At 39.5% G+C, this 13,264-nt stretch overlaps 1 protein-coding gene across 1 annotated transcript in view; it reads right to left on the reverse strand.

The window, feature by feature from the left end:
* Positions 1 to 919: 919 nt before the first annotated feature.
* AMPD1 (adenosine monophosphate deaminase 1) overlaps positions 920 to 13,264 on the reverse strand; it is a 73,574-nt gene continuing 61,229 nt past the window's right edge. The window contains exons 12-15 of the mRNA XM_063450413.1: positions 11,504 to 11,624; positions 6,661 to 6,834; positions 5,193 to 5,303; positions 920 to 3,538 (exon numbers count right to left, since the gene is read on the reverse strand). Coding sequence (XP_063306483.1) covers positions 3,380 to 3,538; positions 5,193 to 5,303; positions 6,661 to 6,834; positions 11,504 to 11,624 — 565 coding nt within the window. The 3' untranslated portion in view covers positions 920 to 3,379. The remainder of the gene's footprint in view (positions 3,539 to 5,192; positions 5,304 to 6,660; positions 6,835 to 11,503; positions 11,625 to 13,264) is intronic.

Below are 13,264 nucleotides of genomic sequence, written 5' to 3' on the forward strand. Positions count from 1 at the left end.
ATTTTACTGTCCTTCCAGGGGGCTTGGCAGTTCCATCATCTGTGCCGCAAATCCTAATGGTTTACGGAGATATAGAAGAATTATCTGTACCTTGAAAGTTTCTGAGTCTTGTCTAATGAGAGTCTCACCACATAGTCCATCATTGAGAATGCAGAGGTACGTTAACAGGAATTAGATTAGAGGCTTTCAGCTTCAACTATCCTAGAGGAGATTGTATTCTCTTTATGCCAACTTAAAACAATACATATGTGAAAATATGGCAAAGAGCAATGTATCTGGGAGCTGTAGGCTATTAACATCCGGTGGGCCAGAGTTTGAGATCCCTGTAATGGATTATTCATATCATTACTACTTTACAGGAATGATGAGTCAATACCTGCTGAAATCACTTGTCCAAAATAAATGGAAAGAGCAAATATGAAATTCACTGAAAACACTTGTTCGCAAATTCTAGGGGAAGACTATGTTGTTGAATCCTTTCTCATTTCCCCTCAAATGGGGCAGCAGAAAATTATGTTGTTATTTAATATATTTTGTTACATTAAAGGTCCATGGAGACACATGGCATGATTTATGTTTTTAAACTGTTCCTCTTTAACATCATCTACAATCTAGATATGATCTATACGATGAGCTGCAAGATCACATGATATCTAAAGAGGCAGGTAGACTGCCCACCTTTCCTTGTTATGTAGAATGGTCTTTAAAAGAAATTTTACCTTTTTAAATATTTAAAGGTACCCAACAGTTTTCTATTTCAGTTTTGTAAAACGCTCTGTACCAGCTTTTAACCATTAGCATATTCATATGCTGCATTAATTTTTATTTATTTTTTGTGTACAGAGTTGTTGGTTTACTTCATGCCAACTCTTCCCTTTTATATAAATAAGAGTGAAAAACAGTGAAAGAAAAAAAAAAATTTCAGCCCAATGAATCATTTTATTAAGCTTTTATTTGACCACAAAGTAAACTTTGAAATGAGCTGGCCAAAGGTTTTGTGTTTATAAGACGAACAAAAAATAATTACATTATATGAGCTAATAATAGTCTGCCTACTGCTCTGTGTCAGGATGTATATCTGTCATTCATGTCTGCGTGTATCAGGCTGTATACCTGTTATAGTGTGCTTGGCGTGTATCAGAGTGTATATGTGTCATTCCGATCTGTATGTATCAGGGTGTGTATATGTGTCAGCCTGCTCTGCGTATTTCAGTGTATATGTGTTGTTTTTCTCTTTGTGTATCAGGGTGTATATATATCGTTCTGCTCTGAATGTATCAGGGTGTATATGTGTCATTCCGCTCTGTATGTATCAGGGTGTATATGTGTCATTCCGCTCTGTATGTATCAGGGTGTATATGTGTCATTCTGCTCTGTGTGTGTATCAGGGTGTATATGTGTCATTCCGCTCTGTGTGTATCAGGGTGTATATGTATCATTCTGCTCTGTGTGTGTATCAGGGTGTATATGTGTCATTCCGCTCTGAATGTATCAGGGTGTATATGTGTCATTCCGCTCTGTATGTATCAAGGTGTATATGTGTCATTCTGCTCTGTGTGTGTATCAGGGTGTATATGTGTCATTCCGCTCTGAATGTATCAGGGTGTATATGTGTCATTCCGCTCTGTATGTATCAGGGTGTATATGTGTCATTCTGCTCTGTGTGTGTATCAGAGTGTATATGTATCAGCCTGCTCTCTGTGTTTATCAGGATGTATATGTGTCATTCCATTCTGTGTGTATCAGGGTGTATATGTGTCATTCCACTCTGTGTGTATCAGGGTGTATATGTGTAATTCTGCTCTGTGTGTGTATCAGGGTGTATATGTGTCAGACTGCTCTGTGTGTGTATCAGGGTGTATATCTGTCAGCCCGCTGTGTGTGTGTCAGGGTGTATATGTGTCATTCTGCTCTGTGTGTGCAGTACAATATGTGTTTGTTTTAGAGTATGCTTTGTATGGTACAGTACTGTGTTAGTGTGCTATATGATTAATAGTAAAATATGAGTGGATATCTGATTCAGACTGCATACGTGTGCATATCTCAGTATATGATTATGGTTGTACATGTGTATGTGTCTCAGTGCGAGTTTAGGTATTGCTGCATTTGAGAGAGAGAGAGAGAGAGAGAGAGAGAGAGAGAGAGAGAGAGAGAGTGTGTGTGTGTGTGTGTGTGTGTGTGTGTGTGTGTGTGTCTTTCTGTCACTGGGTATCCTGTTTCACTAGCATTTTTAAAATAGAGAGCATCAAAATATTGCATTTAAAACCTTTGAAATGTTTCTACACCTTTTCAGTTAAAGAGTTGTGAGTTGTATGGGAACCTGAGCTCAGATTTGGGGTTATAGAGTTCTTGAAAATAGGGGTAAGATGCAATTAGAGCAAGTGCTTGGAGGTAGAGAGATGTGCACAGTGAAAGAATTGGTTTAATTTACATTTTTTTTTTTCATTTTCAACATTCATTTAATCTGGAATTCTAAAAATATGAACATTTTGTTAATTTCTGAAATTCGGAAGCCCATTATTTCCTATGGAGAATTAATAAAGGTGGCAATCACAAAGTTACAAAGCACCAATTAGGGAATTATCTGCGGAACTGCTGAAAGATCAAAAGCCCTTTCCTTATTTTTGCTTCTTCAGTTGTTTAGTTGATAACTCCCTAATTTGCTAACCTTTATAATAAGAAATGGATTGAAAATGAATCAATTCAATACAGACCTATTTGTTTTTGTTTAGTTTCCATGTTGTAGAAATTTGGATGCTTCTTAATTGCCGAATATTCCAAAATTCAGACAAAATTAAATTTGTTCCGAAAATAAAATAGAAAATCTATTAGAAAGAGCTTTATGTTAGGGTTAAGAAGTGCATGGGGTAGAGTTTGGTGACTATCCATATAAGGCAAGAGGCTTAGCTTAAGATATCTGGACGGGAATGCCCATTATTCTCAGCCAGAAAAAGCCTTTTTTGAAGGGACTCCATATCAACTCCAACTGTTTTTCACATTAGGTCAGGGATAGGCAACATCCGGGACACCAGATGTTGTAGACTATATCTCCCCTGATGCTTTGTCAGCATAATGGCTGTAAGAGCATTATGTAATATGTAGTCTACAACATCTGGAGAGCCAAATGTTGCCTACCCCTGCACTAGGTTATATTATGATTTGGAGGGAATGCAGTGCTGTATCCCAAAGCTAAAATATACAGAATTATAATACTTTAGTGTTTTAATGGTTCTAATGATGTTGTGTCATTGATACAGCAACAATATAATAGTACTTGGCATTACTAATTGAATGGTACACATTTTGCTTAATTTGTTTGAACACATCATTAATAGGGTATTTATGCAACAAAACTTCTAAAAGCCACAGATTTCCCTTCTCATTCTGCAGTCTTCAAAGCTTGGAGTATCAGGTTGAGTTCATAGCACCAAGTTTCATATCGGTATGCCATCCGTATCTGGGCAACATTTGTCTTGCGAATATCATTGCCTTGTGGCCCTTCCTTGTGATAATCTTTCCCCAGAAAACGCACTTTTTCCTAAAAATTAAAAACAAAACACGAATTAACTTGGTCATCACAACCATCAAATGGTGAGAGTTCTGAATCCTATGCCACTCTAAAAGGAATTCTCCAGCTGTCGTCCAGAAACTAAAGCCACAAGATTCTCAACTTGATCTAAAACCAATCTGTAACCTGAGTTTTCGGTCCTGCGTGACCCAGACTTCTTACACTGAACATTATTGAACAGTTTCCTCAATAAAAATACATTTACAAAAAAAATATCAAAAAACTATCTGTAAGAATTGGAAACAGATCCATATAACACTGGGGGTGGTGCCTATAAAAATACTTATACTAATTTTAACCAACGTACGTTGATCTTCGAGTACTAGAAAAGCAGGAATACCGCCATTATTCTACACTCATGTCTATAGTTCGTCAAGATTTGTGTTGTCTGCCTTCAGTACGTTAAATGCAAACAACCAACGTGAAAAGCATGGATTTTTTATTTGTACACATATCAAAATGCTCAAGCATATCAGCATGCAACCTCAATATGTGGCTTTTAGTTGTACATATTAGATGGCTGTGACTATATACGTGACAAACACAACAGGAGTCACTACTAAAAAATTCATTAAAACACATCACAGCTGTCTTTTTATATAGTTTCACTTGCATGATGTTTTTGATAATTCAAAAAACACTGTATCTCCAAAAAAATTCACATTAAAGATTAAAGAGTCCTCTTTCTATTCTTTCAAATTATAAAATATTAAATAGCTTTACATTTCATATTCTTTGTAGGATTTAATGTACACTTTGAAACGGTAGGGTTTATATAAACAGGAGACAATGAACATCTCTTTATATTATTTATAGGAGGGTTTGGGCTGTCCAACCAGTTTGGGTTGATCCTTCTTAGAAATGTTTTGTTTAAGATGCACATTGAAAGCTTAATTGCATAAGTGACATCTCCCAAGTTTATTGTTCTCCTAAGAGCTGTGATTTAACTTTGAATGCTGCATGCCAGGGTTGCTTTAAGACACTGGCGGGCCTTCAGTGTAGATATTAATAATAGGAACTGTGACATGTAAAGGGGAACATTGGAAATATATTTATCCAACTTCTACACCCTTTATTTCTCTTGTTTCCCTCTTTTTCGTAGATTTAGATGTTTTTTACATCTCTTTCTCCATCCTATTCCATTTTCTCAGAGACATAGATAAAGTACTCTCTTGGCCATTGGAAAAAAAGTCCTATTCTTACTAAAGCCATAGGAGTAGGACATTACGAGAATTTACATCCAATTGATTGCGATTACATGCAGCCCTATACAGTATATTGCTACGGGGCAATTTAAAATACACAAAGACTTTCGTGGAGTATATGTATCCAATTCTGTGATTTTCTATTACTTAAGCTCTAGATTTAGCTGTACACATATTCCTGGGCTTTAAAGCTTGGATGGTAAGAATCTGAACATTTGCCTTCTCACCAAATTCCTGAAGTCAGCTGATTGTCCTTGCTACATTGTCCTTGGCAGACACTATTGTCTAGAGTAGAACTGGGACAAAATCCAAACGTGACTCTGATCACAAATTGTTCCATCTAAGTTCATCAGCCAGCAGAATGCAAACTTCACTGTAATCATACAAAATAACATATAATAACCTAATAAAATACACACCTCGTGTGATAAACCACACTGCAGAACACTGCTCCTTGCTATTTCACACATGTCACAAGTGCTTAGCTTGAAGACCTGAGCAGCAATGGCATATTCTTCCATGAGAGGCTCCTGAAGAAAGAACCCAGAACAGTTCGTGGTTATTAGCTAGCTAAAATGTTGACACCATTCATATAGATAAAATATCTATACATGCCTGGCCATGTTATTGTAGAGGGCAAATTATTGGTTGTTGTTGGTTTTTTTTTATTAGCTTCTTGTGCTTGATAAGTATGCGAAGTAATACTTGTAAAAGATATTTGCATAGATTAAAGTTTTCCTGAATTTGTATTTAAGAATGTATCTCAATGAACTATAAAAAAAAAATATTTGACCATTGGCACTGTAAAACGACAAATGGCGTAACAAGAAAGCAACCTGCAACTGATTACGGTAGGAGCGATTTACTTATGGACATTGACTTTGGATGTATACAAGATCAGTGCATTGGCACCTTGAAATAGAGATTTTCTATGGCATTTAATTCATGGAGATGTATTTGTAGTGTGTGGGCACTTTAAACTGTCAAAGTGGGCATTCTATATAATATATACAGGTTCCTAAGATGACCATAAAAATGGTCCATTGAAAAAGCCCATTAGTGTGTTAATAATAACACTCACTGACGCAAAGATGGAAGCGGGCACAGTGGATTTTAATTATAGATAATATTTGTGGGTTTAAATACCAAGTGGTCCCCACCACCACTAAGGCGCAGACATGTGGTTTGATTATTAATATATTCACAATAAACATTATCACACAATAGATGACATGCGTTTTCCGGTTATTGTGGCCAACCTTTCCATTAACCTGCAACAACCTGGCAGACGCCTGACCCAAGCAAGAGTGGCCCAACAAGAATCTCCCAGGTTACCCACTATCGTCACGTACACAATATAACAGACTATTGGAACCACAGGACGTTAACTGCTGACTAACAAAGTAAGGAGAAAAAAGTCTAGAAATTCTAGAAAAACAGTACATTTATTGAGTCTACATAAATGACAAGTATTTATAAATATAAATGCAAACTTAAATGAACTATGCTGTATATAACATTGCAAAGTGCAACGTATATGGTGCAGTAATCAGGTGTATGCAAATATATGGCCAATTTTCATGATTTTTACTTTACAGGCTTTTTAAAAAAATAATTTTCAATCAGATAATGCTTTGACCCAAACTGACTCAAAAGTCCATGTAGGACTAGGCCATCTAGGTCTTAAGTGGACTGCAAGCAGCTTTACGACTTTATTATATTCTACTTCTCAATAAGTGCCTTGTGTTTCGAAAGGCTGAACTTGATGGACACATATCTCATTTCAGCCTATGTAGCTTTGTACATGACTGGCACTAAATTATAAGGGTACCGTTTACACTTTGGACCCACAGTAACTTTAGCACAAACTAAGAAACTGCCACGTACCTTGGTGTAATGGAACTGCATTGGATCATCCGTAGAGAGTGACACTACCAGGCCTTTGGCATGGAAATCCAGCAAAGGGTTCTTGGCATACTCCAGGAACAAGCTGTTGTTGCTCAGTGGGGACATTGCAATAGGGATTTTTGTTAAAAAGTACAGGTACTGCAGCACTGGACTCTGAAAAAGAAAGAGCAGGAATGCCGTATGGTTACTGCGTGCGCATTCAGCCGACGGGGCGGAACGGAGGCGGAGGAGAGCTCCCAGCGCTGGAAAAAGGTAAGTTTTACCCCTTTTCCCCTTTCCAGAGCCGGGCGGGAGGGGGACCCTGAGGGTGGCGGCACCCACAGGGCACTATAGTGCCAGGAAAACGAGTATGTTTTCCTGGCACTATAGTGGTCCTTTAATATTTTAGTAACAAGCTATTTACAGTTTATTTAAAACTCTCCATCCCCCATCCACTCGACTGTCTGTCTAACAAGTGAAAGATTGAGATTTAGATAATGAAACAAAACTTTACCTTTATCATAACCTGCATATATTTATTTAAAATATACCAGGAAGGCAAAAGCACCTTACCCCCAGGGCTGGCTGTGTCCTCCCCTCCTTCACCAAAGGTATGAAGAAGAGAGGGGTGGATAAAGATTTTATGTATCTTTTTTTATGTATCTTTTCCACCTACCCCCACACACACATCACCCCATCCCTCCACACACAGCACAACTACCCCTCACACACACAGCACCCGTACGCCCCCACAAACACAGCACTCCTCTCCCACACAGCACCACTAACACCAAACACACACAGCACCCCCACACACACAGCACTCCTCCCCCAAACAGCACCCCTCCCACACACACACCGCACCCCTCCTACACACACATAGCACTCCTCCCCCCCACACACAGCTCCCCTACCCCCCAGCACACAGCACCCCTTCCCCCCACACACAGCACCCCCACCCACACACAGCACCCCTCCCCCCACACAGCACCCCCTCACACACAGCACCCCCCTCACACACACACACAGCTCTCCTCACAAACAGCATCCCTCAGACACACACACAGCACCCCTCAGACACACACACAGCACTCCACACACATTCCGCAACCTTACACGCTGCAACCCTCAATGCAGAATGTGTGTGTGTGTGTGTATTCAGCAGTCTGTATGCATTCGGCAGTCTGTATGCATTCACACAGTCTGTATGTATTCAGAAGTCTGTGTGTGTGTATTCAGCAGACTGTGTGTGTGTGTAATCAGCAATCTGTGTGTGTTTGTGTGTATGTATTCAGCAGGCCGGGTGTACTCGGCATTCTGTGTGTTTGTGTATTCAGCAGTCTGTATGTGTGTATTCAGCAGTGTGTGTGTATTCAGCAGTGTGTGTATTCAGCAGTCTGTGTGTGTGTATTCAGCAGTTTGTGTGTATTCAGCAGTCTGTGTGTGTATATTCAGCGGACTGTGTGTGTGTATTCAGCGGACTGTGTGTGTGTATTCAGCGGACTGTGTGTATGTTTGTGTGTGGATTCAGCGGACTGTGTGCATGTATTCAGCAGTCTGTGTGTGTGTGTGTATTTAGCAGTCTGTGTGTGTATTCAGCGTGTGTATGTATTCAGCAGTCTGTGTGCGAATGTGTTCAGCAGTCTGTGTGTATGTATTTGTATGAATGTATAGCATTTGTTGGAGATACTAATACATATAAGCTTAATTTTATCTATTATTTATATCATTATTTAAAATTTGTATAATTGAACTCTCTGTTGTTGTGTTTTTCTTTTAAAACAAAATATGTTAATTTGTTTGGACAACTGTATGAGTTGTGTTTTCTAAACTTAAACCTCAGTATACAGGTTTAATTGCCGTGTTGGCACTTGGAAAAAAAAGGTGGCATGTATTGCAGTTTGGGCACTCTGGCTCAAAAAGGTTCGCCATCACTGCTATAGGGTTAGAAATTCACGTTTGTATTTCTGACCCTATTGTGTTCCTTTAACCCCTTGAGGACACATGACATGTGTGACATGTCATGATTCCCTTTTATTCCAGAAGTTTGGTTCTTAATGGGTTAAATCCAGCCTTCTTAAAGACCTTACTGGGCATCTGGCATCAGCAAGCATAATATGCTGGCAACAAATGACCATTGGCAAAATTGCCTCCTCCATGCTGCCTGTAACGAACGCTGGTATATCCTATACCCGTTCGTCTGTTCGGGACTTAAAGTGAATGATTCTCCACACGAAATAACAGCTTCCCAGATTCTCCCAGTAAAGCAGACAGGTACCCAAACATCAGCCAAAACTAGATGAAGGGTGTAACAGAACTGAATTTGAATGGGTGCCACACTGGCTTTTATGCAAGTCCCCATGCAAGGGGACCTTCCACGTGGACCTTGTGGGGCACAGGGACAAAAATCATACAGCCAATAATAATACAGGGTAAAACTGTGACACTCCCAGTACAAACATATAACCCCCTCCTCTCTGCCTGGAGATAATTGGGTCAGATAAGTAATAACTTAATTATCTCCAAGCAGAAAATTTACAATTTCCCCAAAACGTGAAATGTATCCTGTAACGGATCGACGGGCACCCCGACTGGGTACCTCCGTTGAAGGATGCTCCTAGAGCTTCCTGAGGACTCCAAGCACTGCAGCAGACACCACAACCACCGAACCGGAGAAACATGTAAATGATCTCAAGCATATGAATTCTGTATACAGCCGAATAGGAAAAACCATGCGAATAGATTTACACTCCTAGCAGTCAAACTGGAACAGCATACAATAAATCCTCCCCCAATAATGAGACGACACTTCACTTTGAGGGTTAAGCAGGAACTGCAGATTCATTCACACAACCTCCTTTTAAGACATTCTCCCATGCAAGGGAGGGATCCACAACAATTAGTACCACAGCCAATAATGTACCAGTTACCTCCCACACATCTCCTCTTAGTGTGACACATAATCCCATTATTCCAGACACAAATTCCCTGGGTTTCTGGATGTACCCCTAAACATAGGGTTACCTCTTTAAATGTTACATCCCCTGGTAGCCCTGATCTGGGTGAGACATATCCAAAAATCACCCAGATCGGACCAGGGGTTCGGGAATTATGGAGGGTTAAAGTTTTGACCGACCGCATGGCAAAAGTATCCGAAAATAGTTCCATGTATTTTGGCCTTGCAGTCTGTCACAGAAAAGGGAATAAAAACACACGAATTGCCTGGGTTATGGAGCCTGGGGAGGATTCAAATGAATCCCCTTGTTCGTGGGGTTCTTTCTACCGAACGGCGGGCCATTCAGTAGTTTCTACACAAATTCATGGAAGTCTGGAGGTCTTAGCGGTGTTTGCCTAGTCGAGTGTCCAATTTTAGTTCCAGACACTCGACGGCAAAACACCGCTGTTCGGGAGTTTAAGATGGCCGCCGCCACGTGTTCATTTCCCGAATGGCGGCAACCCACAGGACAAAACCACACAATACACACATTGCCAATTACCCGTTTGCAACATTGTTGCGAACGGTAATTGGAGGCACACTTTAATCCTGGGTGGTCTGGTTGTTCGGTAGTTTCACTCAATATAATGAATGGAGTGATTCTACCGAACAATCAGGCGAATGCTGCATACACATAACACAGTTTACCGAACACATAATATTAAAGACAGCCTGAATGCAATCTGCTACACACACAGTCTTAAAGGGGCATTGTTCCTAAAAGTCATAATATGTCCACGGATGGCCCTTAAAGGGCCAGTAGCAGCAATATAAAATACCACATGCCCGAATATTGCATTAAAAGGTACAAATTTACCAGGGACCATAGTCAGCAGGTAGGAGGCGGGCAGCCAGGCCTCTCCAATGCCCAGTGGTGAGGTGGGTTCCGCCACATACCCTAAAACATAAAATATTCTCATAAAAGTCAAATCCCCTGATAGCCCTGATCTGGGTGACCAACATATCCAAAAATCACCCAGATCAGTTCAGGGGTTTTTGAATTCTATGGTAGTCATAGGTGTCCGGCCACACACGAGCCTCCTGCCTAAAACAGTTCCATAAGTTTTAGTGGTTTGGCTGGTCTATTTTGTGAAGTCTGAAAAACGAATAAATGCACGAACTGCTCCTCTTGGCTCATAGTAGCGATTGTTCCCCTCGTTCGTGGTGAAAAAACTACCGAACAGCTCACTCCTAGCTATTCGGGAAAAGGAAGCAGGCATTCGTAAAGTTTGGACTGGTGTTCGGGAAGTCGATTTTAGTTCCAAACACTCGACGACCAAGTCCCGCTGCCTCATTTCGTGTGAACAAGATGGACGCCGTTTTCTCGTGGCGTTCGACTATACAAAAGGCGGCCACACAGGGAGAGTGCTTAAATGACTGTTCTCTTTGAAGTTAATGAGCCAGGGGGGTGGTCGGTGTTCGGTAGTTACATCTACCGAATGAAACAAAGTAAAATAAATGAAATAACTTGGTGATTTCTTCACACTGCCTATGACCTACCCTCAGCCATCCCCTTGACATTATTCTCCAGTGGAGGATTAGACTGTAGGAGAACTTGGCCTTGTCACTGGATCAAAGGTAATTTTAAAAAATTCTTGGGAAATGGTCGCATGCTAGTAATGGTCAATCTAACCAAAAACAGTGTTTTGTGTTTTTTTTGTTTAGAGTAACTCTTTAAAGGGTCAGTAAAAAGACCAACGTGGAGTATTGAAGCTTTGACAGGGAGTAAAATGTTTGCCTGTGATGGTCAAGTAATAGACCAACGTGGAGTATTGAAGCTTTGAAAGGGAGTAAAATGTTTGCCTGTGATGGTCAAGTACTGCAGAAAGAAAGGTGCAGGGATATTACCTTTTTTAGGTTCAGTCCGTGAGAAATGTTGTCTGCTGTCATAAATGCTGCTAATAAGTGTGTAATCGCCCCTGCTTCCCCACAGTGAGGGCGAAATAAGAAAGTGTTCATTCCTCGTTCCCTAAGAAAGATCATAAAAGCTGCATTTATTGGATTATCTGGCATCAAATAAGTTAATATCATATATGCATCTATAATATTTATATGACATGCACTGAGTTTACAACTGAGACAAGTCTTGTAACTTGTCTCTTGATCACAGTCTGGCGTCGATATTCTATCAATCAAATTTTCTGAATAACGCAATCATATTCCAAAAATGTCTCAACGTATTACTATCAGTAAGTTTATTTTTACTGTAAATTCAATAAGTACAAATGGTTCAAAATTAATGTTTCAATAAATATTATCTTGAGAGAGTGTGATTGCTTAAGCTTGACCGATTAACATAACATATACAAATAAAAGTTTTAATATTGTGAGAGAACCTAAATAAATTAAAAATAAAAGGCCACACTGTCTAATTTTAACAACAAAGTGAAAACCAGAGCAATCTTGTAAAAAAATAAAAATAATTAAAAGACAATGTTATAGCTGAGAAACCCATTTACATTCTAATTTGGGTTCTATTTTCTTATCATCATTTTATTAGTAATTAACTGAACTATTGAAAAGTATAGATTATATACTAGTCCCCAGGCATATTTTTAGCCTTAATGATTTGCCCGACATTCACTTTATTACACATGTATGCAATTATGGGAGCTTAAATCTTTCTAAGCATCTGCTATAAAATAAATTGCAGACAATTGTTGGGAAAGGAGCTGTTGTCAACTCTCCAAAAAAGACAGAGTCTACAATGAGATGAGGACAGATTTAATATTTAAACTTTTAATTACAAAACATTTTTTTTCTCATGGGGCGGGGTGTTTACATGCATTGCACTACTTGGCAATTGTCGTCTCGAGATCCTGTAAAAGGGTTTGTGAAATTCTTGGTCTGGTGGATTGGGATTAAAATAGTACCCAAAAAAAGTGGGTCAGGATTAAGGAGGGTTCATAAAGCAAAACAGCTACTGTATATTTTGGAAGGTTGTTTCCCAGCCTTAACAATAACAACATAGGTTAGAGAGATGCACATGCATACACGAAGTCTGGTACTCCAAATATGTACAGTGCTTTCGCTGTAAACCCTTTAACTGGACCTAGAAATTGCCATACCAATCCAAACTACAACAAGTTTCAGTTCTTTATTCTTCATTTTACATTTTCTATTGCAATTTTAGAACTTTGAGTAGATGTGCAAGAACTCCAGAATTGAGTGTACACTACTCTGCCACCATTCTATTATTTCTGTCTGCACTGTTTGTGTTTTTCTTTGTTTTTCCATACACTGGACTGCATGTCTTTCGGCCTACTCTATGCGCTGCACGAAGGTATCTTTCTATTTACAATCTACACTTCATCACTTTCTCTGATCACACTCTATGTACTGTATCTCTTTTCGTGCTCTGTACCATATGTCCTATTTCAGTCTCTGCACAGTGTATCTCCTATTTCCCTCCCTGCACTGTGTATTCGTCTTTCTTTTCACTTTCTATCACCTTCTTGCTTTCCACTCAGTGCACCGCATTTCTAATTTCACTCTCTTCAAGGTGTATATCCGATCATGCTCTACATTTCATGTTTCATTCTGCATTGTATCATCGCCTCTCTTTCGACCTTTTGTGTGTACCTGTCTTTTAAATCTCATAATGCCATA

This window comes from Pelobates fuscus, chromosome 1, assembly GCF_036172605.1.
Source record: "Pelobates fuscus isolate aPelFus1 chromosome 1, aPelFus1.pri, whole genome shotgun sequence".
Classification (NCBI taxonomy): domain Eukaryota; kingdom Metazoa; phylum Chordata; class Amphibia; order Anura; family Pelobatidae; genus Pelobates; species Pelobates fuscus.